This window comes from Theropithecus gelada, chromosome 12 (genome assembly GCF_003255815.1).
Source record: "Theropithecus gelada isolate Dixy chromosome 12, Tgel_1.0, whole genome shotgun sequence".
Classification (NCBI taxonomy): domain Eukaryota; kingdom Metazoa; phylum Chordata; class Mammalia; order Primates; family Cercopithecidae; genus Theropithecus; species Theropithecus gelada.
Window position 1 is genome coordinate 114,760,798 of NC_037680.1, and position 22,287 is coordinate 114,783,084.

The 22,287-nt window shown below is 53.7% G+C and overlaps 2 protein-coding genes across 5 annotated transcripts in view; both read right to left on the minus strand.

The window, feature by feature from the left end:
• Positions 1-5,343: 5,343 nt before the first annotated feature.
• HES6 (hes family bHLH transcription factor 6) lies at positions 5,344-7,204 on the minus strand. 3 transcript variants are annotated; one of them, XM_025404598.1, is made up of 4 exons: positions 6,912-7,204; positions 6,748-6,834; positions 6,566-6,641; positions 5,344-6,330 (listed from the first exon to the last, which is right to left on the minus strand). In XM_025404598.1, exons 1-4 carry the CDS (start codon positions 7,167-7,169, stop codon positions 5,906-5,908), a joined length of 846 nt encoding a protein of 281 aa, XP_025260383.1. In that variant the 5' UTR covers positions 7,170-7,204; the 3' UTR covers positions 5,344-5,905. The 3 variants fall into 3 exon arrangements, with proteins under 3 accessions (XP_025260383.1, XP_025260381.1, XP_025260384.1); XM_025404596.1 differs by having other exon boundaries at positions 6,566-6,647; XM_025404599.1 differs by having other exon boundaries at positions 6,606-6,647; positions 6,912-7,117.
• Positions 7,205-11,378: 4,174 nt separating this feature from the next.
• The window catches only part of PER2 (period circadian regulator 2), a 48,149-nt gene continuing 37,240 nt past the window's right edge, over positions 11,379-22,287 (minus strand). The window contains exons 19-23 of one of the 2 annotated variants that reach the window (XM_025404626.1): positions 20,294-21,081; positions 19,006-19,168; positions 17,951-18,143; positions 16,456-16,606; positions 11,379-13,864 (exon numbers count right to left, since the gene is read on the minus strand). In XM_025404626.1, the coding sequence (XP_025260411.1) occupies positions 13,715-13,864; positions 16,456-16,606; positions 17,951-18,143; positions 19,006-19,168; positions 20,294-21,081 (1,445 nt within the window). In that variant the 3' untranslated portion in view covers positions 11,379-13,714. The remainder of the gene's footprint in view (positions 13,865-16,455; positions 16,607-17,950; positions 18,144-19,005; positions 19,169-20,293; positions 21,082-22,287) is intronic. The other variant, XM_025404625.1, reaches the window with a different exon arrangement.

Consider the following 22,287-nt stretch of genomic DNA (forward strand, 5'->3'; position numbering starts at 1 on the left):
CCATTTTGTTCTGTATTTGAGATGCTGTTAATCTGTGACCCTACCCCCAACCTTGTCCTTGCAAGAGACATGTGCTGCGGTGACTCAAGGTTTAATGGATTTTGGGCTGTGCAGGATGTGTCTTTGTTAAATAAGTGCCTGAAGGCAGCTTGCTGGTTAAAAGTCATCACCATTCTCTTAATTGCAACTACCCAGGGACACGTACACGGCCAAAGGTCACAGGGCCCTCTGCCTAGGAAAGCTAGGTATTGTCCAAGGTTTCTCCCCATGTGATAGGCTGAAACAATGCTGCTAAAAGGTTTATGGAGATGTTTGCATATGCATCTCAAGGCACAGCATTTTCCTTTAAACTTATTCATGTCACAGAGGTTTTTGTTTATATGTCTTTTTTTTTTTTTTTTTTTTTTGAGACGGAGTTTCGCTGTGTCGCCCAGGCTGGAGTGCAGTGGCGCGATCTCGGCTCACTGCAAGCTCCGCCTCTCGGGTTCACGCCATTCTCCCGCCTCAGCCTCGGAGTAGCTGGGACTACAGGGGCCCGCCACCATGCCCGGCTAGTTTTTTGTATTTTTAGTAGAGACGGGGTTTCACAATGTTAGCCAGGATGGTCTCGGTCTCCTGACCTCGTGATCCACCCGCCTCAGCCTCCCAAAGTGCTGGGATTACAGGCTTGAGCCACCGCACCCGGCCTGTTCATATGTCTTACTGCCGCTTTCCTCCCTACAATGATCCTATTGTCCTTCCACTCCCTTATCTTTAAGATGGTAAAGATAATTATCAATAAATACTAAGGGAACTCAGAGACCGGTGCCGGTGTGGGTCCTCTGTAAGTTGAGCGCCGGTCCCCTGGGCCCACTTTTTCTTTCTCTATAATTTGTCTCTGTGTCTCATTTCTTTTCTCAAGTCTCCTTCCACCTAACGAGAAACACCCACAGGTGTGGAGGGGCAGGCCACCCCTTCATTAACTGACATGTAAGTGTGGAAATATGAACTGAAACTGATGGGTTGAGAATATGGACTGAGCTTGTGGTGTGCTTTCCAAGAGGACTTGGAAGCGGAGTTCACCAGTGAGCTCTGGTGTCTCAAAGAAGGGTGGAAGTTCTAATGTCTGTTAGCTACCCATAAGAATGTTGTTTGCTGCAGTTCTGTGTCCTGTGCTTGGATGCTTTTTATAAGAATTGCCATTGTTGGTAATTCTTAAATAAAACTGATTTAAATTAAAAAACAAAAACAAAACAAAACACTAAGTAGCGGAGTTGGAACTACATCTCCCATGAGGCCCCGCTGCTCGCCTCTGGTGGGGCGGGGTTGGAGGGGGCGTGGTCAAGGCCTCGGCTGTTCCGAGCGCCTCCGAGTGCATGGCGCCCCGCCCCGAACCTGGCTCCAGGAGGCTCGGGGATTCCCTAGCGCCGTCTCAGGGCAGTCCCGGAAGGGCTCAAGGGCTGGGCTCGCGGGCTCATCGAGACCGTCCGGGTCCTGGCCCTCGGGTCACTTGCAGAGGCCTGAGTTCCGAGCAGAGCGTAGGGAGGGCTGGAAGGGAGGAGCCCCGGGGGGGCGGCGGTGCTGAGCCGGGCAGAGTCTTGAAGGTCGCAGTCAGGACGGCCGTGGAGTGGGAGGGGAGTCAGAGGCCTGCTGCGGAGGCCCAGGTTAGAAACGCGGCTGCCTTGGACTCGGTCGGTGGCAAAGACGACACGTGGAGGCAGGGCTTAGAAGCAGAGCTCGGCGGAGCGCGGTGGCTCACGCCTGTAATCCCAGCACTTTGGGAGGCCGAGGCGGGCAGATCACGAGGCCAGGAGATCGCGACCATCCTGGCTAACACGGTGAAACCCCCTATCTACTAAAATTACAAAAAACTAGACGGGCTTGGTGGCGGGCACCTGTAGTGCCAGCTACTCGGGAGGCTGAGGCAGGAGAAACGCTTGAACCCAGGAGGCGGAGGTTGCAGTGAGCCGAGATTTCGCCACTGCACTCCAGCCCGGGCGACAGAGTGAGGCTTCGTCTCAAATAATAATAATAATAATAAATAAAAACAGAAAAAGAAGTAGCGCTCATGGGCTTGACTGATTGGAAGTGGGATGGCAGGAAGAGGGTGAACTTGAGGGTGATGTGTAGATTTTTTTGCTCAATCCATGGGGTGCCAAGAAGTGGTGATGGCTGAGGATCTGTTGTGTTGGTGGTGTTGTGAGCCCATCTGACATCTAAGAGCAGTCATTGAGTGGACAGGAGGATAGAGAGGAGACAGCCGCCTGGAGAGGGGCTTTGAATCAAGAGTACAGGATTGGCAAAAAGGGCCGAATGGAGTCACTGGGTGTGGGGGTGGCAGGGAAGACTGAGGACAAAGCCTTGGGAAGGATACATCCAGTTGGAGGTCGGCAGGGAGGAGCACTGAGTACAGGGGACTGAGGATGACCAATGAGGTAGAAGGAAGACTGGTGTGGTGCCCTTGAGGTTGGAGGAGGAGCCTCCAGATGCATGAGTCATAACCCAGGAGAGGTGAAGTTGACATGCAGACATGCCCACTGGGTTGGGAAGCATGCTTATCACTGGAGATTTTGACTGTGCAGTTTCAGTGGAAGGGTGGCCAATAGCTTGATTGGAAAGGAATGAAGAGGAATGAAATGTGTGGAAGTGGAGGCAGTAAGTGTAGATGACGCTTTCAAGGAATTTTGCTTTAGAGCAAAGAAACGAGGCAGAGGCTAACAGTATATCAGGTCCAGGGAGGTTTTTCTGAGTGAAAGTATTCATATTACAGCCTGTTTGTATGTTAATGAGAATGATCCAGAAGGGAGGAAAAGCTAGTGGTGCAGTGGAGAGCAGAGTCCCTGAGCAGGTGAGCAGGGATGGGGGCCCATGCCCATGTGGGAAGCGGGCACCACACTGCTTCACGATGGAAGGCAGAACGCCTGGGCCAGGGCGCAGGCAGGTGTCACAGACAGAGAATGTCCTTCATGACCACATCCTAATTCCCAGAACCTGCAAATATGCCAGTTTACATGGCAAAAGGGACTTTGCAAATGTGATTAAGAATTAAGCTAAAGACCTTCATACAGGGAGATTATCCTGGATTCTCCGGGGGCGGAGGGGAGGCGGCTGGTGTTATCACAAGGGTCTTTAAAAGTAGAAGGAAGGAGAAGACGTGACCACGGAAGAAGGGTCAGAGAGATGCAACGCTTCCAAGGAACTTTGAGGATGGGGGAAGGGACCGTCCTCCTAGGAATGTGGGTGGCCCCTGAATGAAGACAGGGCAGGAGAAGGAACACAGCACTGCCTGCCAACACCTTGATCTTAGCCCAGTGAATCCTGACAGACTTCTTTTTTTTTTTTTTTGAGACGGAGTCTCGCTCTGTAGCCCAGGCTGGAGTGCAGTGGCCGGATCTCAGCTCACTGCAAGCTCCGCCTCCCGGGTTCACGCCATTCTCCGGCCTCAGCCTCCCGAGTAGCTGGGACTACAGGCGCCCGCCACCTCGCCCGGCTATTTTTTGTATTTCTTAGTAGAGACGGGGTTTCACCGTGTTAGCCAGGATGGTCTCGATCTCCTGACCTCGTGATCTGCCCATCTCGGCCTCCCAAAGTGCTGGGATTACAGGCTTGAGCCACCGCGCCCGGCCTTCCTGACAGACTTCTAACCGTGGAACTGCAACATCATAACTGTGTGTTTGAAGCCACCAGGAGGGTAGTCATTGGTTTTGGCAGACATAGAAAACTAATACAGTGGGTCAGGGATTCGGATGGGAAGGAGACAGCCCTCAGAGAATGGCTTGTGGGGAGCCTGGGAGCTCTGGGAGAGAGGAGCTGGTGTGAAACAACCAGCTGACTGGGAAGCTGGTGGCCCCAGGCTGCCCCACAGGCAAGAGCAGCTCTCAGCCCCAGGAGACCAACAGGGGTCACTGGTGTGGGAGCCAGTTTACATTTCCAAAAGAAGCTGCACTTGAGGATTACTGTGAAGCTGACTTCAGGGCTGGAGGGGCACGGGGCCAGAGTTCTGGGTTAGTGGCTTCTGACCCTGGTCCTAGCAACACTGTTACTCCAGGTCAGCCTCCTGCACCCTGCCTCCTGGGCTTCCCCTTGACCCCCTCCTAGGGCCTCTGGGAAGGTGTGATGAGTGGATTTCAGAGGTGAAATTTGTTCCTTTGAAGCAGTCCGTGGCTGATGCTCCCTGAATGACATGAGAGCTCATTGGCATGGCCTCTGGGTGGTATTGGGAGCCAGGGCTTTCAGGATGGCCCGTCATCCATCAGTGTCCCTGTGGGCACATCCTACATCAGTCTGTCTGAGGAAATAAAAATCATCCCAGGAATGATATTTCCACTGCTCGAGTCGGGCGCTGGCTCCTCACTGCCCCAGCAGCTCAGCTCCAGATGATAAAGTTAAAGCTGCATTTGGTTATAGCCCTATGATTGAATTGAGGTGAGCCAGAGCGAACCCCAAACTTTGAAACGCCCCTGGTGGCCAGGACCTGCTTGGAGGCGTAAAGGGGCTGCTGGGAAAGGTGTTCTTAAGGCAAAAGCACGTGTCCAGAGAGGAGACCCCGATGTCAATCCTAAGTTGTCACACCTCGGCCCTAGCCTGGGGACTGCCAACCCCCAGTGAGAAGCTGCTGCTTTGGGGTCCTGGAGCAGGAGGATGGGGCTAGGCTAACTGTGGTGGTGACTTCAGCCGGCTGACCACGTGCTACCTGCAGGTCTCACCCAGCCCAACAGGGCAGGCTCCTGCACCCCAGCTGCCCATCCTGCCACCCTCCATCCCTGAGGGTTCTGACCTCCTGGACCCAGTTTGACCTAAGGCTCAAGCCCCCTGGGGCCTTGGTACTTTCATTTCAGGCTACAAACTGGGTGGGTCTCCTTGACCCTGAAGTCAATGGCACCAGTGGGGAAGCTCCTTCTTCAGTCAAGATAAGCGACAACCTCACACAAGTAGACTGATGTCTACGTCGTGCTTGTGGGTCCTAAAACAGGTCTTTGAAAGATACTTGCAAGCCAAATGGGTAGCAATTAGGCATTATTTAATTATTCCTGAAGCTCATGAACAAGAAAATGGCACAGAGACAGGTCATCTCCCTATCGCTGAGTTACCCTGGAGACAAGCCTCGTGCAAACAAAATCCTTCTCCAGGACACACACAATGACCAAGAACAGGCTGGGCCTGAGGACCTGCCTAGCATCGGGGGGCAGAAGCACTGCCTGCTGCAGAGACAGCCACGAGTGCATCCCCACCACCATCATACTGCTCACTCTGCTGAGAAAGGGTGAGGTTTTAAAGGATATTCACCAGCCTCAGATGCAGGGGAATGTGCTTAGTTTAGCATTTACACATCTGACACATTAATGACATATCACTCAACAATACTTCAAGGGTAATTAACTCAAAAATTCTTTATTTAGTAAAATTGTCACATTTGATGTCAATGGAATACACAAACTCAAGTGTGCTACAAACAAGATGTACAGAGCCTCACAGCTCTGGGCAGTGCTGCAGAGTGCACCTGCCTCTCGTCTCCCCGCTGAAGTGGCAAGTTCAAGCTTTTGTTTAGCCCAGGGCTGCCTGGAACACTAGTGCCCAGCACCATTCCTGCCACCTCTGCCCCCAGAGCCGGCACAGGGCTGGTGAAGGCCGGGCGGGTGAACCTGGGACAACGCTGGTAGCTCTACAAGATTCTTCCTCCTGCCTGTAGCTCCTTCCCGCTGCCCACCCCGGAGCTGCAGGGCCCCTAAAAGTTTCTTAAGAAACGGGGCTGAGGCCTGACTGGGCTGGTCACCAGGGGCTGCCCTGCAAGCCGTCCATCGGAGGAGGGAGGGAAGACCTGGGAGACTTCCAAGGCGCCCTACCCCACCACATCTGAACCCCTGGGAGGAGGGAGGAGATCCAGGGAGGGCCGGGCCCACCCCTGCAGGGCTCTGGCTGGCATTGGTTACCAAGGCCTCCAGACACTCTGGGCAATTTGGGCTGCGGTCAGGCTGCCCAGGGCTGTGGGCACCAAGTCAGACCCCTCAGCAGGAGCCCGACTCAGTTCAGCCTCAGGGGCCTCCTCCAGGTCGGAGCACAGGTCGTCCCCGGGACCAGGGTGGCTGGGTATCGGGGATCCCGGAGCCCCTCCCGCCGGCCAGCCACTCCGCCCAGGGACTCCAGGTGGCCCCGCCAGGGCGTCCCCCAGCAGATCCTGGAAGCTGCTGCCCTCACGCAGCGGCATGGACTCGAGCAGATGGTTCAGGAGCTCGGCAGCGACGGTGGCGTCGATGGCCTGGCACGTGGACACGAACGTGTGCACCTCGTGCATGCACTGGATGTAGCCGGCAGCGAAGCGCTCGCTCGCTTCCGCCTGCAGCTGCTCGCGCTCTGGGCCCGAGGGTGGGAGGGAGAGAGCCGCGTCCCGCGCGGTGAGCGGCGACTGCGTGGCCCAGCCCACCCGGCCCGCGGGGACACTGCTCACCCAGGAGACGCGGGGGCGCACCCTGCTCCGGGGGGAGCCCTCGCCGCCAACAGGACAGGGGCGCCGGGAGGGAAGTCCTCCGTCTGGCGGGGGTTGCAGGCGCCCGCGGCCGGCGCCCCCGCCCGCCCCGCCGCCACTCACCGCGCGCCCGGCCCCGCAGCACACCCTGGACCCGCCGCACAGTCAGCTCCAGCACCTCGGCGTTCTCCAGCTTGGCCTGCACCTGCGCGGGCGGGAAGGGCGGTGAGCCGGCAGCACGCTCCCGGACCCGCCCGCCAGCCCGCCCGCCCCGCAGCCCCACGGCGCCTGCCCGGCCGCCGCACCTCGGTGCCCGCCAGCAGCAGCCGCAGCTCCTGCAGGCTCTCGTTGATCCGCGCGCGCCGCTTCTTCTCCACCAGGGGCTTCCGGGCCTGCGGGGAGAGGGGCACTGAGTCCCAGCCCCGCACGGCCTCCCGCCCGCTTGCTTGCCCACGGCCCCGGCCCGCACCTTGCGGTCTCCCCGCGTCTCCCAGCCGTCCTCATCCTCACGGCCCACACGGTCCCGGCCAGGCGCCGCGGGTGGCGCCATGCCCGCTCCGCTGGGGGCGCGGCGGGGACTGGGAGCAGCGGGGACGGAGAGCGGCGGGGACCGGAGCGCCGGCGCCTTCGCTACCCCGCAGCCGCCCAGCAGCAGCCCAGCCGTCCGCGCTCCTCGCGGCTTCCGGCCCGCAGCGGCCCCGCCCCTTTTATAGTCGCTTATTTGCATCTCAATGCGCCGATTGGTCGCGCGGGCCCGGGGCCGCCGACCGCGAGGCGCGCTGCAGCCAATCGGGGCAGCGCGCTTTGTGCGGCCCCGCGGCTCTGACGGGCGGCAGCTGGCTGAGCTAGGCTGGGCCCCCAGCCCGGCCTTCCCGAGACCCCCGCGGGGGCGGCACCGGGGTGGCGACCCCGGGGAGCTGCGGCCCTGCCTGCGCTTGTTTCTCTCCGTCTGCTGCTCTAGGACCACTGATCTGCCGCGCGTGCGAGCAGGCGTCCACCCGTCCGTCGGTCCGTCCACTCATTCATTCACTCATTAATTCATTCATTTCCCTCCTTCACCGATGGCGCCACCAGAGCTGAGCGCTCGGGCCACGGGCCCCAGGAGCTGCTTCCCTGGGGTGCAGAGCCACAGCCAAATCCCTGGTCCCCGGACCTAGAGGGGTCTCAGGTCCCGGCTGGGGTGGCTGCCAAGTCCCGGGGAGGCAGGGTCCATTGGGCAGCGGTGGCGGGGCGGCTCGTGAGTTTCCTCCGGACTCGTCCAGACGCCGGGCTGGACCCCCGACGCCGCCCTCCGCCAGCACTGGAGTCCTAGTGGGGCGGGGTCCCCTGTGCTCCCGCCCGCGCCGCTCTCCCCCTGGGCTCTGCTCTCCGGGTCACTACCCGCGTCCCGCTCTGAGCTCCCCCATCTCCCCCTAGTCCCCGTTGGCCTCCCGGGCCCCCTCCCTCCCTTCCCCTGCACCCCGCCCGCCTCCCTTCTCCCCTCCTCGTCCTCCGCCCCCCCCCCCACAGGCCCGCCGAAGCTGCCGTCTGGTCCCCGTAACTTGATGCCTGTGACAGTTGGCAGCTGCGGCCGCTTCGGCGGAGAAAAGCGGCGGCCGCGCCAAGAGCGACAGGTGTTGGCCGCGCCTTTGTCTCGCGCGCTTTGTCCCGCGGGCAGGCGGCGGGCGCTTGTCCCGACTAGACGCCCGCGACCCCCACATCGCGGCGGGCCGCCCATCTGCCGGGTCCCTCCTAGCCGCGGGCGGGGTGCGTGGGCAGTGGGGCCGCGCCCTAGGGCAACGCCCTGGGGACCCCGGCCGGGCTCCTGCGACGTCAGTCCAGACGCTGCGTGGAGGAGCCGGAACGCGGAGACGCCTTCTCGGACCCCAGCCAGCCGACCACCAGCCTGCCCTGCACAGCACCTGCCTTCCTCAGTCCCCTCTACTCACCCGTGCTGGGATCGTCAGGGTCTGTTCGGAGCCCCTCCAGGCTATAAGTGTCCCTGGATAAGGGCACAGTCTGACCTAGGACCCCCTGTCCACCTCCCCGCACCCCCAGCAGAGCCTGGCCTCACAGAAGCACTGCTAGGTAGGGAAGGTGAGGGGTGTCCCTGGCAGGATGGGCTGGAAGGCCGCGTGGGAGGGGAACATCACGGGACCCCAGCAGCTGAGCGCAGCGACAGGACTAGGCTGCAGACCTACCGCCCCACTGCCCCTAGAGAGATCTGACCGGCCTCCCACGGCCCCTTTACTTCTGCCTCTCCACCAGAGGGACCCCTGCAGGCTTCCCGCTGGGTGAGTTTGGTGAGAGGTTTGAAGGCTCCCAAAGTCACCTAAGTCACCTCACTGACCTCTGTAATTACCTGGGACCCCGTCCTGCCCGCTCCCAACTGTCCCTGCTCTGGCTCTTGGTTGCCCTGTGAGCAGGGTCCTGAGATTTCCCCCAGCCCAGCATCACTCACCTGGGTGTGAAACTACCCCTTTACTTCACACACTCCCCACCTGCCCAGTAGTGGGGCTGGCAGGGTGGGGCTGGCAGGGTGGGGCTGGAGTGGTGGATCCCAAGGAAGTGGATTATTGTTCTGTGACTTCACTCTCCTTCACCACTTAGACATCACCCCAGAGAAGGAGAACGCCCACTCCCCCAAGTGACTACAATGACATTTCCACTACTTTGAGAAACTGTGATAGGGAAAAATAAACTCACTGATATTTCTTGTACTCCCAAGTTTGCAAACTGATTTACACTCCTCTCATTATCCAAACGAACAAGGCCAAGTAGATGTTTTAGGATGCTCTCATCCTAAAACATCTGCTTTACGTTAGGCAATTTATATTGCAACAGGATGATCAGGGCCCCAAAAGAGGACTTTGGGTAAAGCCTGATTGAACACTTGATTGGATAGGGAACTGGATTTCAGGGGCAAGGAGGACATGATAAAGGCAAATGGTGCAAGCAAAAAAAAAAAAAAAAAAAAAAAAGCAACTAGGAACTCTAGGGAAAACAAAAGCTTCCCAAGAAAAGAAATGTAGCCGGGCGCGGTGGCTCAAGCCTGTAATCCCAGCACTTTGGGAGGCCGAGGCGGGTGGATCACGAGGTCAGGAGAGCGAGACCATCCTGGCTAACATGGTGAAACCCCGTCTCTACTAAAACATACAAAAAACTAGCTGGGCGTGGTGGCGGGCGCCTGTAGTCCCAGCTACTTGGGAGGCTGAGGCGGGAGAATGGCGTGAACCCGGGAGGCGGAGCTTGCAGTGAGCCCAGATCACGCCACTGCACTCCAGCCTGGGAGACACAGCAAGACTCCATCTCAAAAAAAAAAAAAAAAAAAAAAAGAAAAGAAAAGAAATGTAATCTTAGCACATTACTTGGCTCAGGAGACAACAGTTTTCACAGCCACAACAATGTAACACTGTTCAGAGGGTTTTAACGTTTAGAATTAATCTATACAGAAGGCAAGGAAGGATTGTTTATGGTTATGGGACATGATATAAAGTTGACCTTGTAAAAACAAAAGACAGGTGATAGGAGTTATGAGAGAGGAGGCTAAAGGGAGGACTAGGGACCTCAAAAGCCTTGTCTGACAGTGGAGTGGGTGGGGGTTGAGGGAAGGAGAGTCTGTACATCAGCAAAATCCTTCTTGGTTGGACTGGAAGTTGCCCAAGGTCCCCTCTGCAAGGTCAGCTTCAGTTCCCTTTAGCAGTGCACTGGCCTGCTGGCATAGCCTTTTTGTCCCAGAAGCCTGGCCTATCTTGGGGTCACCAAGCCCTCCCTCCCTCCTTCACAGCAGCCTCCCCTAGCCAACACTTCCTGCCGTTTGTCCCTTGGGCCAGTCCTGCCTTCAAAGTTTGTCTGAGTATGGACTTCCTGAGCATTTGAGCCCTTTGATCTCCCTAGAGCCAGGAACAGAGGCCAGCACAGGCTGGGCAGGGTGGTGGTTGCTGCGGGGGACCAGTTAGCAGTGGGGGTGGCAGGCCATAAATCCCTGGGGGGAAGAAAGGCAGCTGCGGCCTGTAGACTGTCCAGGCCCCTTGTGGGCAATCTGCCCAGGAGACTCAGAATCTCCATTTAATTTGGAAATAAAACCCTTGGGGTTATATGGTAAATAAAAATGTAATTAAGAGTCTCCCAAAAGCACTCAGAGGTTCAGTGAAACCACCATATTTGGCCATTTAGGGCAGTTTGCAGAGGCCTCTGTGCTTGCTAGGAGGACTTTGCCTTTTATCCCATCAGCACTTGGAGTTAGGAAGCCAGGCTAGCAGACAGAGGAGAGCCCCTCCCTCTGCTCAGGGAGCTTCTCGGAGGCGGGGCATTGGGTTCAGGATCCATTCAGTTCTGTTTCCACCCCCAAGGTCATGGTTTGAAGAGTGGGAGGGGTGGCGAGCAACTCTTAGGGCTTCCACAGTTTTGGCCTCACAAGGCTTCATTCATCACTGTGAGAGAAGGGCTGGGGTCAGGGACTATGCTGCCCTGCCCATATCATTCGCAATGGATACATGTGACCTTTCTGGTGGAGCCTCCTGACCGCCCCACCTTTAACCCTACCTAGCCTTGATGACCCAAAGACAGGCAGCCAGCCTGGAAAGGCCAGGTAACCCAGGGCAGCGATGCAGGGAAGAGAGAGGTGCGTGGAGGCAGAGCTGGGGGTACTCTGGAGCTGAGCCAGACAGCTGCACCCCTCCAACTGAAAGTGAAGACTGTGGGTCATAACACGATTAGGTTTGCATTACACAAAGTTCATTTCTGCAGCCTGAAGAAGGGTGTGTGTGTGACACACACAGGAAGAAAGGGAGCCAGCAAGAATCAAACACTATAAGGGAGCTGACTGCGAGGCAGCCTTTGGGATGTAAGATTCTTTAATGCAGAATTTCTGGAGTTCCTTTAAAAAAATTTTTTTTAAATAATCTTTGATCTCTATTCAGGTTTTCTTCTGTGCTATGTGAAAAATACATACAAGTAAAAATAAAAATATACTCGCTTTATTTACCAATTTTCTAAAAGGCAAACAGGTCATAAAAAGACACAAGCAGTCAAACAAATCTATTGCACTGGGTAAAGAAAGTTTGGTTTGCACACGAACAAACCACTTGTCCAGCAAGGCTCAACAAATCATCACACAAACTCTGAGAGCTTATTTACATATCTTTTTTAGGAATATATTAAAAAGGCTCAGTTTAAAATAGAGAAAAAGTGTTTAACACCTGTATAAGCACACACACTAAAGAAAACATGACTCGATGCTTGGCATCATGTAAACAAATTCACAAGATGATCCTATTAAGTCAACTGCTTGGCACGCGCTGAAGCTACAATCAATGAGCATATATTAAATAACAAAATAATGCTGATGGTAAACATTCATAACAGCAGAGTAAGATTTTGGCAGTTTTGTGTTTCAGTAACATACATGTAACCTTAGATTAACACCCATCCCTTCATGATCTGACTTTAGAGGCAAGAAGCAGTTTGTAACAGCTAATTGCCGTAAGAATGCAGACTGCTACCTTATCGTAGGCATAGGCAGGTGATGTTACTTTGTAAATTAACGAAAAATTAAAGTGTTCTTGTGTTTACGAAAAATAGGTTTAATATTCAGGCATAAGATGGTTTTACTATGAAAACCTAGTGGATTACAAAGAGATTTCACTTCCATCAAAAAACAGAAAACCCTGGTCCAGGTCGGGCGCGGTGGCTCACGCCTGTAATCCCAGCACTTTGGGAGGCCGAGGTGGGTGGATCACTTGAGGTCAGGAGTTCGAGACCAGCCAGGCCAACACGGCGAAACCCTGTCTCTACTAAAAATACAAAAAATTAGCTGGGCGTGGTGGCGGGCGCCTGTAGTCCCAGCTACTCAGGAGGCTGAGGCAGAAGAATCACTTGAACCTGGGAGGCAGAGGTTGCAGTGAGCCGAGATGGTGCCACTGCACTCCGGCCTGGGCAACAAGAGAGAAACTCCATCTCAAAAAAAAAAAAAAGAGAAAAAAAGAAAACCCTGGTCCCTTTTAAGCCTCATAGTCTTGGTCCAATTTTAAGTCAACTGTTCTTCAGTGATAACTGTGAATTCCCACCAGGGATGAATATTAAATTTTCCAAACCATCTTTGGAATATACAATGCAACATGAGGTTTTGTAAAAAGTTGGGCAGACTGGCCTCACTTTTCCCCAAGTGTCCAAATGACTTAAAAGTGCTGGGGACACTGGCAGAGGCCTAAAGCTGCTCCAAGAGGTCGGGCTCATGAAAAGAATGTGGGCTGGGCACCCAACCCAGGGTGCAGCGGGAGAGGTAAGCTCACTGCACCCCTGAAAATACAGACGCAGTTGCAAGCTGTGGGACTGAGTGGCAGTGGCTGCTCTCAGCCAGAAGATGTGATGTGGGCTTGGCTGGGTGGAAGCTGATGTCTGGGTGGCTCCAACGAAAGAAGACCAAACAGGACTGGGTCCCACATGTGTTGGTCACAGCCTGGTTTGCAGAGGGAAGTCACCATAAAGAGATGACTGATGACATATTTCAATCTCTGTATCAGCCATCATGGTCTGAAAAGGAGACAAGAACGATGCAGAAATATGCAGAGGGTCTGCGTGTGCATTCATCCGATGGAGTTGGCCACACAAACCACTAGGCTTCTTTAGTCCAGGGCAAATGTTTCAACTTTGTTCGCTACAAACAAAAGCTATGTCAGATTGAAATACTGACCACACCAGAAGCCAAAGCTGTTGGTTTGCCAAACAATGCTTCACACCATGTAATGTGAAACGTTTTGAAAGAAAACTAGGAGAGGCTGCTATCTCCACTTGGTATGTAAAAAAAAAAAAAAAAAAAAATCTACCTTGACTAAATGATAATTCAGATAAAAAGCAGTCCCCAAGAGAGGACAAAATTTGATCTGATCCAAACACCCTGGGAAAGCTCTGGAAGCCAGAGTCCCCAACTGGTGCAGCAGACAGAGGTCTTATCACAGTCACAGGACTTCTGGGAGCACTGAGGCAACTTCCCTGACACGAAGAGGCATTTAGTCTTTCTCAAGTTAAATAACAGCTAAAGTCTCTTCCCATCCCACAAAACTCTACATATATATTTTATATATAAAAACATATTTCTTTCCAAACCCTTCCCACTCTCCAGTTTTAAGTCACCCCTTCAGAAAACTATGTTGTTTTTTTTTTTTTTCTAAAACAAAAAAAGCAACATGAGCGTATGTGTCCATTTCAGTGGAAACAGCCATGAAGATCTTTCATCTCTTCCAAGCACCACCTGTGTAGCTTGCTGGCTGCCGGGCTGAGGTGGGGCAGGGGTTACGTCTGCTCTTCGATCCTGTGATTCAAGGGGGATCCATTTTCGTCTTCTTTGGTGTCCGACACTTCGCTGAGTCCCAGAGAAGGAATATCTTCCTCATATGGTATGCAAATATTACCTTTTTCCTTGTTTTCACAGTAAATACATTCCTTAAAAGAAAAAAAAAAAGTGAAATCAGTAACAAACTTGAGATCTGAGTTGTTCCAAAAGTCATTCAAACTGGCTGGGCACGGTGGCTGATGCCTGTAATCCCAGCACTTTGGGAGTCCGAGGCGGGCGGATCACGAAGTCAGGAGATAGAGACCATCCTGGCTAAAACGGTAAAACCCCGCCTCTATTAATAATACAAAAAATTAGCCGGGCGAGGTGGCGGGCGCCTGTAGTCCCAGCTACTCGGGAGGCTGAGGCAGGAGAATGGCGTGAACCCGGGACACAGACCTTGCAGTGTGTGGAGATCGTGCCACTGCACTCCAGCCTGCAGTAAGACTCCGTCTCAAAAAAAAAAAAAAAAAAAAAAAAAAAGAAAGAAAGAAAGAAAAAAGTCAAACCGAGTAAGGAGCAGGTGACCAGGTGTCAGCCAGGAGGCAGCCGGCAGCAAAGGCCAAAATCCCTGCCCCAGGAGCTGGCACTTTGTAGCAGAGAGGGACAATGACTAAGAAGGGCTCCAGAGGCATAGAGTATATGGAGGACATCTGTGATTTTCAATTGGACATTCACAGCAGACCACAGAAAAGGTGACACAATGGTTTTGAAACGCATCCACACTCTTTGCCACTTCTCGCTCAAAAGGTGGGGCCTAATTCCTTTCTTCTTAACCCTTGGCTGGAGTCAGGCATTTGCCTCTAACAGAGTATCTGACTTCTGATTCTAGGTCCTAAAGGCACCTTGGCTTCCTCTTTTTCTCTCTGGGGAAGTCACCTGCCACGCTGTGAGGACATCCAGGCAGCCCTACGGACAGGTCCCCACGGCAAGAAGCTGAGGCCTCTGCCAAGAGCCAGCAGCGCATGACAGGCCTGCAAGTGAGGCTCCTGGAAGCTGGTCCTCCAGTTGGCAGGTGACAGAAGCCCCCACCAGTATCTTACCATCAACATCAGCAACGACCCTGAGCTAGCAGTACCCAGCTAAGCCGCTCTCAAATTCCTGACCCAAAGGGAACATGCAAGAGAATACATGTTTGTTGTTGAAGTCACTAAGTGTTGGGCCATCTGCCATGCAGCAAGAGATTACTAATGCAGCAGCAGGTGGAAAACAGACTCTAAGGCAGCCAGGGTGAGCCACAGGTCTCTTTGAGGAAAAAGGATTCCAAGCAAAGGGCTGGGTACATGCGAAGATCCTGTGGCAGGGGCCTGCCAGGGCAGTCCGGGAAATAGCCAAGGGGCCAGCGTAACTGGAGAGGAGGGAAGGAGAGGAGAAACAGGAGATGAGGTAGATGTGGATGGGCGGTCAGACGTGTATGACTTTGCAACCATTTATTCTGATTGAGGTGGCACAGTGCTGGCAGGGATCTGAACTGTGGGGGACAGATTCTGACTGAGGTGACATGGGGAGCAGTGAGTGCAGCTTCGAGGCCACTCTGACATGCAGGGCTCATGCCATGGAAGCATCCTCATGGCTTGGACCTGTGTGGTGATGCTGGAGGCACTAAGCGATGGGCTTCTATCTACCTTCAAGGTTGAACCCAGACAATTTGCCAACCAACTAGCTGGGGCCTAAGAGTAGAGCCTGGGATGCCTCCAGGGCTTGCAAGGCGTGGGGGGGTGGGGAGGAAAGAGGTACAGACACTGAGCCGGAGGGTGCAGAGAAGAGGAAGAGCCTGTGGGGAGGCCAAGAGGTCAGAGGGACAGCCTGAAGAGCAAGGGCCTGGAGGCCAAGGGCAGCAAGAGCCCCCTGGAGAGAGCCGCTCACTGCTCCCAGTGGTCCCTGGGATGAGGACTGAGAAGTGACACTGTGTTTGGCTGCTGGAGAACTTGAGACCTTGACAAGAGCAGCTTCCATGGTGTGTGTGGGCGAGGGGTTGGCAGAGAGCAGGAGAGTGGGGCCGGTGTGCCCATGGGGCCACTGGAAGGACATATGCCTGGAGAGCATGCCAGCAGGAACTTGTTTTTCCCACCATTATTTAACACTCTCCATGGACACTGACGGTTTGTGATAGGAGAGGTTTTTTTGTAAAATCAAAAACAGAATTGAAAGAAAGAAAACACAGATTTCAGCAAGTGACTGAGATTAGATTTTTCAACCTTTTTGGAAACAATGTTGAAAAGCCACTGGAACAAAGTTATTTGAAGCAGACCTAGTGTTGTCGTGCCTTTAAAAAAGATAAACCTGTAATCTTAGAAGTTTTTTTTTTTTTTTTGAGACGGAGTCTTGCTCTGTCGCCCAGGCTGGAGTGCAGTGGCGCGACCTCAGCTCACTGCAAGCTCCGCCTCCCGGGTTCACACCATTCTCCTGCCTCAGCCTCCCGAGTAGCTGGGACCACAGGCGCCGCCACCACGCACGGCTAATTTTTTGTATTTTTAGTAGAGACGGGGTTTCACCGTGTTAGCCAGGATGGTCTTGATCTCCTGACCTCGTGATCCGCCCACCTCGGCCTCCCAAAGTGCTGGGATTACAGGCTTGAGCCACCGCGCCCGGCCTAATTTTACAAGTTTTAAATTGATAGAAAAGTTGCAAAGATAGTACAGAGAATCCCCATCACAGAGCCTTTTAGGGCTGTATCAGAAATCAAGTCCCATGAGCTTACTGCCACGTCGATGGCTGCGGGCAGGCCACCCGTCTGCATCCACTGGTGGACCTCGCGCAGCTCCTGCTTCTGACTCTCCGTGAACCTGGGCTGGAGTTTCTGCAGGAGCTTCAGCTTCTCTCTGTCCTCCTTCAAAACTGCTTCTAAATTTCTTCGCAAGATATTTAGAAACTGGTAAGCTTTCAAATGTCTTAAGGGTTTCTGTTTTTATTCTTTCAGTATAAATAATGTAGTTTTAGATGATTTTGTTTAATGCAAATTTCCTTTTCTTTAAAAAAATTACCGTTTAAGGTAACTTAATCTCCCTAGTAAAGAATCTGTAGTTTTTCTATGAAAATGATGATTCTGGTCAAGATTTAATTTTACTATATTTTACAACAGGCCTGGGAGTTGGGTATCTGCAGGTGTAACCTTGTCCCCTGGGGCTTGGTTCCACAACAGGCATGGTTCATCTGGGAGATTCTTGCCAGCAGGATGGCCTTCCCCTGTCACTGGCCAGTGCTGGTCTGGACTACAGCTACCCTGGAGATGGAGCCTCCATATCCACTAGCTGACCAGAGGACTTAGGGCTTTGATAGGGTTTGGCTCTGAGTCCCCTCCCAAATCTCATGTGGAACTGTAATACCCATGTGTTGAGGGAGGGACCTGGTGAGGGGTGGCGGGATCATGAGGGTGGTTCTCCCACGCTGTCCTGGTGACAGTGAGTTGTAATGCGATCTGATGGCTTTGTAAGTATTTGGCAGTTCCTCCTTCGCTTGTGCTCTTTTCCTGCAGCTTTGTGAAGAAGGCGCTTGCTTCTCCTCCCTTCCATGACTGTAAGTTTCCTGAGGCTTCCCTGGCCCTGCAGGGCTGTGAGTTAACTAAACCTCTTTCCTTTATAAATTACCCAATCTCAGGTATTTCTTTACAGCAGTGTGGAAACGGACTTATACAGGGTTCGTTTTTCCTTCCTTTCTTTCCTCCCAGCTTCTCCTGCCAAGTGGGTGCTCCGCAAGGGAAAGGACCACATGCAGTTCCCTACGGCAGCCTGATGTGGACGCAGAGCCCCTGGGTCACTGCAGAGCAGCCAGCTCCCTGGGCTGGTCACCTACCTTGACACTTGGTTCCTTCAACTCTAAGTCAGACAGACAGACAGACACATCCCATTTACCTCACAGGGTTACTGGGCAACAAAGCAAGAGATGCTGGCACCAATGCTTTGTAAAAGTTGAGCGTGGCACTGTGAAGGAAGCACCGGGAGCCTGTCTTCCTCGAAGGCCGCAGGGTGTGAATCCACAGGGCCCTGGCTTACCCTGGCCACACTGCAGGGCCATGGCCATCCTGTACTAGCCTGGTAGAATTGTCCAGAGGGAAGCCTGCTTCTCTGCTGCACTCAAATAATCTCAGTCTTTCAGAGGGGTGTCCTGCCCCATCTGAATGACCTTGACCTTGCTGTTTCTGGGAACTCCTGAATCCCATCCCTCCCCAGGTGCCTAGGAAAGCGCTGGGTGGTTACCGGGAAGGCAGCTGGTACGTCATCATGACGCTGCTGTCCGCATCTGCCATCAGCAGCCAGATGGGATCCTGCAGGACGCACTTAATGAAATGCTCACTTTCTTCCATACCAGTGTTCATTTTTGCTTTGTGATTATTCTCTGAGGAGTCAATGCTTCCAAAATATTTGCTGGTATGACTTGTGTCACTACTGCCTTTAAAAACAAAAAACATGGTGCATCAAAACCTTGACATATGAAATTAAACCTTGCATAATGTGCTTCCTCAAAGTCAGAATGATTTGAGAGAGCCCAGCCCCTTCTTAGGTATTGGGTATCTGTGCCAGTGCACGTTCCCCTTCTCTTCCCACTTCCTGAATGCTCTGGGTAATTAGGAAACAGGATCTCTGCTAGTGCCATGCAGGCGATTCTTTCCTGTGAAGCCCTGAGCAGCTCAGATGGAGCTGCGTGTTACAAGCCTTGACCTTCTCTCCATCTCCGCTCTCACCATCTCCGATCATGCGGACCACAGGTCACTGCACTGCAGTTTCCCACAAGGGGAGGCAGCTGGCCTGGAGCGCTCCCTAGCCAGCCTCACCTGTGCAGCAGGCCTGCGAAGGGGGACGAGGTGAAAGCTCCCTCCAGAGAAGTAGGGGAGCTTCAATTTTGTGGAGTGTGTGTGCATTTCTGGTGACTGAGATTCCAGATCACATGTGAAAGATCCCAACGGGTAGAGGCTTGCAGGTGCTTCACACCCTCAGTTCACACAAGTGGAACTAATGCAGGAAGGCAAACCACTATCTGGGGAGTCAGAGGGATGGTTCAACAAGGAGCCAGGGTGAGGCCTGCAGGCACTGAAATCAGAAGCAAATAGGGAGGATGTGGAATTCTGACTAGCTAGGGCTGGCCATGCTGAACAGGGAGTGTGTGTCTGTGTGGGTGTCTGCATGGGCTCTGACAGCTGCTTGGGGACTGCTGGTGATCCCTGTCCTGAGCACAGAGGCTGGCCTGCGATTCTGGAGCAGTGCATCCTGTGGCAACCTCCCAAGTGCCTAACTCCCCGCCAGGGCCAACATACCTGCCCGACTCGGGGAGGTGTCGCAGCCCAGTGAGCCAGAGCCCAGTGACTCCGAAGCAGCAGAGCCCGAGGCTGAGCAGAGGTCCTCATTCAGCAAGAGGTTTAGGAGGCCGCTTGACGTGGAAAGGACGTCACTATTCTGTGTGTCTGAGGGTTCGTCACGCTTTAGAGACAGGAATAGGGGCTCAGTCAGGACACAGCACATTCAGCAGGGTGGGGGTGGGGGGCATGAGTGGGGCGAGGGTGGAGGGGAGCTGTGGAGCGGCTGCAAGGTTCACGACCAGGGAGGGCTTAATGAGCAGACCACGCATCACCACCAGGCCTACAGTGCAAATTCCACTGGTGCTCTATGGATGCCATCTAACTACATTTAATTTTAGGAGAGTCACACGGAAAACAGTAATAGCTGGGCTCCAGCGGGGAAAGCCTCAGGCTGCTGCTTGGCCACAGCCCCCTCCTCACATGCAGCAGACATGGACGGGGAGAACGCCTCTCACAGCACCCCGTGTGGGTGCTGCCTTGGGGGTGAGGGAGGGGCCTGGCCTGGGGAGCATCCCTGACTCTCCTCTCCTTGGAAACCCAGACTATAGGCCCAGGACTCCAAAAGCAGGAGCCCGGAGGTGGCAGGACGACTGGGAGAAGCTCCACAGATCTACACACTTGCACTTCCTCACCCAGGAGCCCTAGGTCCTCCAGCCAAGGCAGGGAATCGCCTGAGGCCTACGGACTGCACTGCTGCTGGCGTTCCCACACACTTGAGCTCATTCAGAAACACAAATACAACTGCCATTTCATTAACTGGTTAAGAATCCCACACAGTGTCACTATGCCTGCGGAGGATGGAAACTGAGGTCCCGCTGATTTTAGGGCTGTGTCCTCCTTCGTCTCTGCCTCCACCGGGGCCACCTGAGTCAGGCTCTGGAGCCACGCCCCGAGGAGCCCTAGCTCTGGTATTTAAACTGACCGTGCTTTATCTTTGAAGTGTCATTTAAAAATTCGAAGCCCATAAATACTGTCAAGTCACATGCTGCTTTCTGGACTCTGTATTTGCCACAATCTCTCCTCCTTCATTCAGATTCCAAGACAATAAAAGGCTTCGAATAATCTACTCTGATAGGATTAACTGGGAAGCATGAATTTCTGGCACACACATTCATGGCAAAACCTACAGGGTTTGGTGGAACCCTCAATCGTGTAATCCCCATGTCTGAACTGAGGATGTGCGGCCGGCCTGCCAGGTGTGCTGTTTGCTGCCTGCTTTGGGGAAAGAGCATCAGAAAATCCTTACGGTCAGAGGTGCCTTCGGTTGCTGGTCCCGAGAAGTGCCAGGTTTGCAGTCCGCCCCCACAACTGCTGTCTCTGTGGCCCCTGTGGTCCCCATGGCCCCAGTGCCACCCTCAGGGGCTTCCTCCAGCTGCAGCAGGTTGAGCTGCAGGGGAGAGCTGCTGCGGGACTGGAATAGTGGCGGGGAGGCTCTACCCATGGCCGATGGTGGGGTGGCCCGGGTGCCTGGACAAGCGCATGGCTGTCTGGGGATCGAGGTCCGGCTGGGGAACTCGGGCTGTGAGGCAGAGGCCATCTCGGATGTGACTGTGGGGTGGCTCAGAAATTGAGGCTGACTGGGGAAGAAGGCCTGGGGCAGGTTTGGGGTCCCCGAGGGGAAGGAATAACCAGGTAGCATGAATGCCATGACAGGGGCCAAAGGGGCAGGGAAAGGTGGGGGCTGGACTGCAAACTGGTGCTGGAGGTCCACGGGCACCGCAGGCACTGCGAAACTGGCATGGGGAGGTGCGGGGGTTGCCGCCACAGTCCCTGGCGCTGGAAACACCGGCAGGGAATAAGCTGGCACTGGGGCAGGAAAGGGCACGGCCGGGCAGCTGGACTGGGACGTGTCCGAGGGTGACCAGGCTGTGGTGTTCAAGCCCACGAGTGGGGGCCGGGCGGGCAAGGGCCCCCCAGATCCGGTGCTCTCAGATGAGTCTCGAGGTTTGACCCGCTTGGACTTCAGTTTTCTGTTCTTTCCTGGTTTTCTCCAAGGTGAATCTATTCCGGAAGTATTTCTTAGTCCAGGGGCAGCTAATGCAGAAAAATAAACATTTGGAGTTTAACTCCAAATTTGAAGACACCTCTTTGTCCAACAGTCCTGGGTTTCCAAATGCTGGCCCAGGGCCCGCCTGGTCCACCAAGCAGTTTTCCCTGACCCTCAGTGAAGTGAGAAAAATCAGGGCAAAACATCAGGTTTTTTCATAAAACTAAATTGAATCAACTTAAAAGACAAACTCTTAATTGCAAGATCACATTCCTTATTTTCTTCTAGTATTAATGTCCTTTCTTTTATGAAATGCTAATATAGTAAGTGGTAACAAAAAGTTCTTTTTGTTAAATAAATACATTAAAAAGCTGTCATGTCTCTGCTGTTCCCCAGTATTTGCGGGAAAGAAATGGTTTGTGAAATCTGAAAGGTAGGAGCCACCGACCTCCTCTAGTTTTCAATTTATAAGCACTATCACTACTGTTCCTTAAAGAGCTTCCTCTTTCACCTGACAAACAGCCTGAGCAAGATCAGAGGAGACACTGACTGGCAACCACATTCTTCTTCTGCAATGACAAGTGCTGTGGAGTAAGGCTTTCTTCAGGAAGATGGAGGGACTCAACTGGTAAAGGAGGGACTGTGGGTATGTCCCCATGGCCTCCCTGAGGAGTGGGAGGGAGATCCAGGGAACTCTCGGTTTCCTCTCACATCATGCAGAGTGACTGAACTCTTGCAGCAGGTGTGCGGGACATCTGTCAGCTGTGCCAAGGCGGTCCCATGCCTTTGGGATGTGCTGAAAGCAAATGGGCTAGTCCAACGCAAACTGTTATGTAAATGGAGGTTTTGCAATTCAGTCTATCTGGTGTCCTTCCCCAAGAAATCCGTCCCCTGGTGGGAACACTGGCTAAAGCACCGGGTTCCTGGGATATCATGTATGGGTCTGGTAGGGCTGCCCTAGACAGCTCTGTAGACCGTGCACTGCATAAGGCTACGGAGTTGTCTGGGGGCAAGTAAGAGCGGGAACTCGGTACTAGGCTGGTCCCATGGGGTGGGTCTTCTCAGGGCCATGGAAGGCACCTTTTTCTAATTTCTACAGAGGTTCTCTATGGGCTGGCCGTAACTCTTGAATCTGGGGAAGAGGGAGAGAAAGGAAAGAGTGGAGAAAACAAAATCCTTAAGGCAGCTGTAGGCTTAGCTTCTTTTTTTTTTTTTTTTTTTTTTTTTTTTTTTTTTTTTTTGTGTGCGTGTTT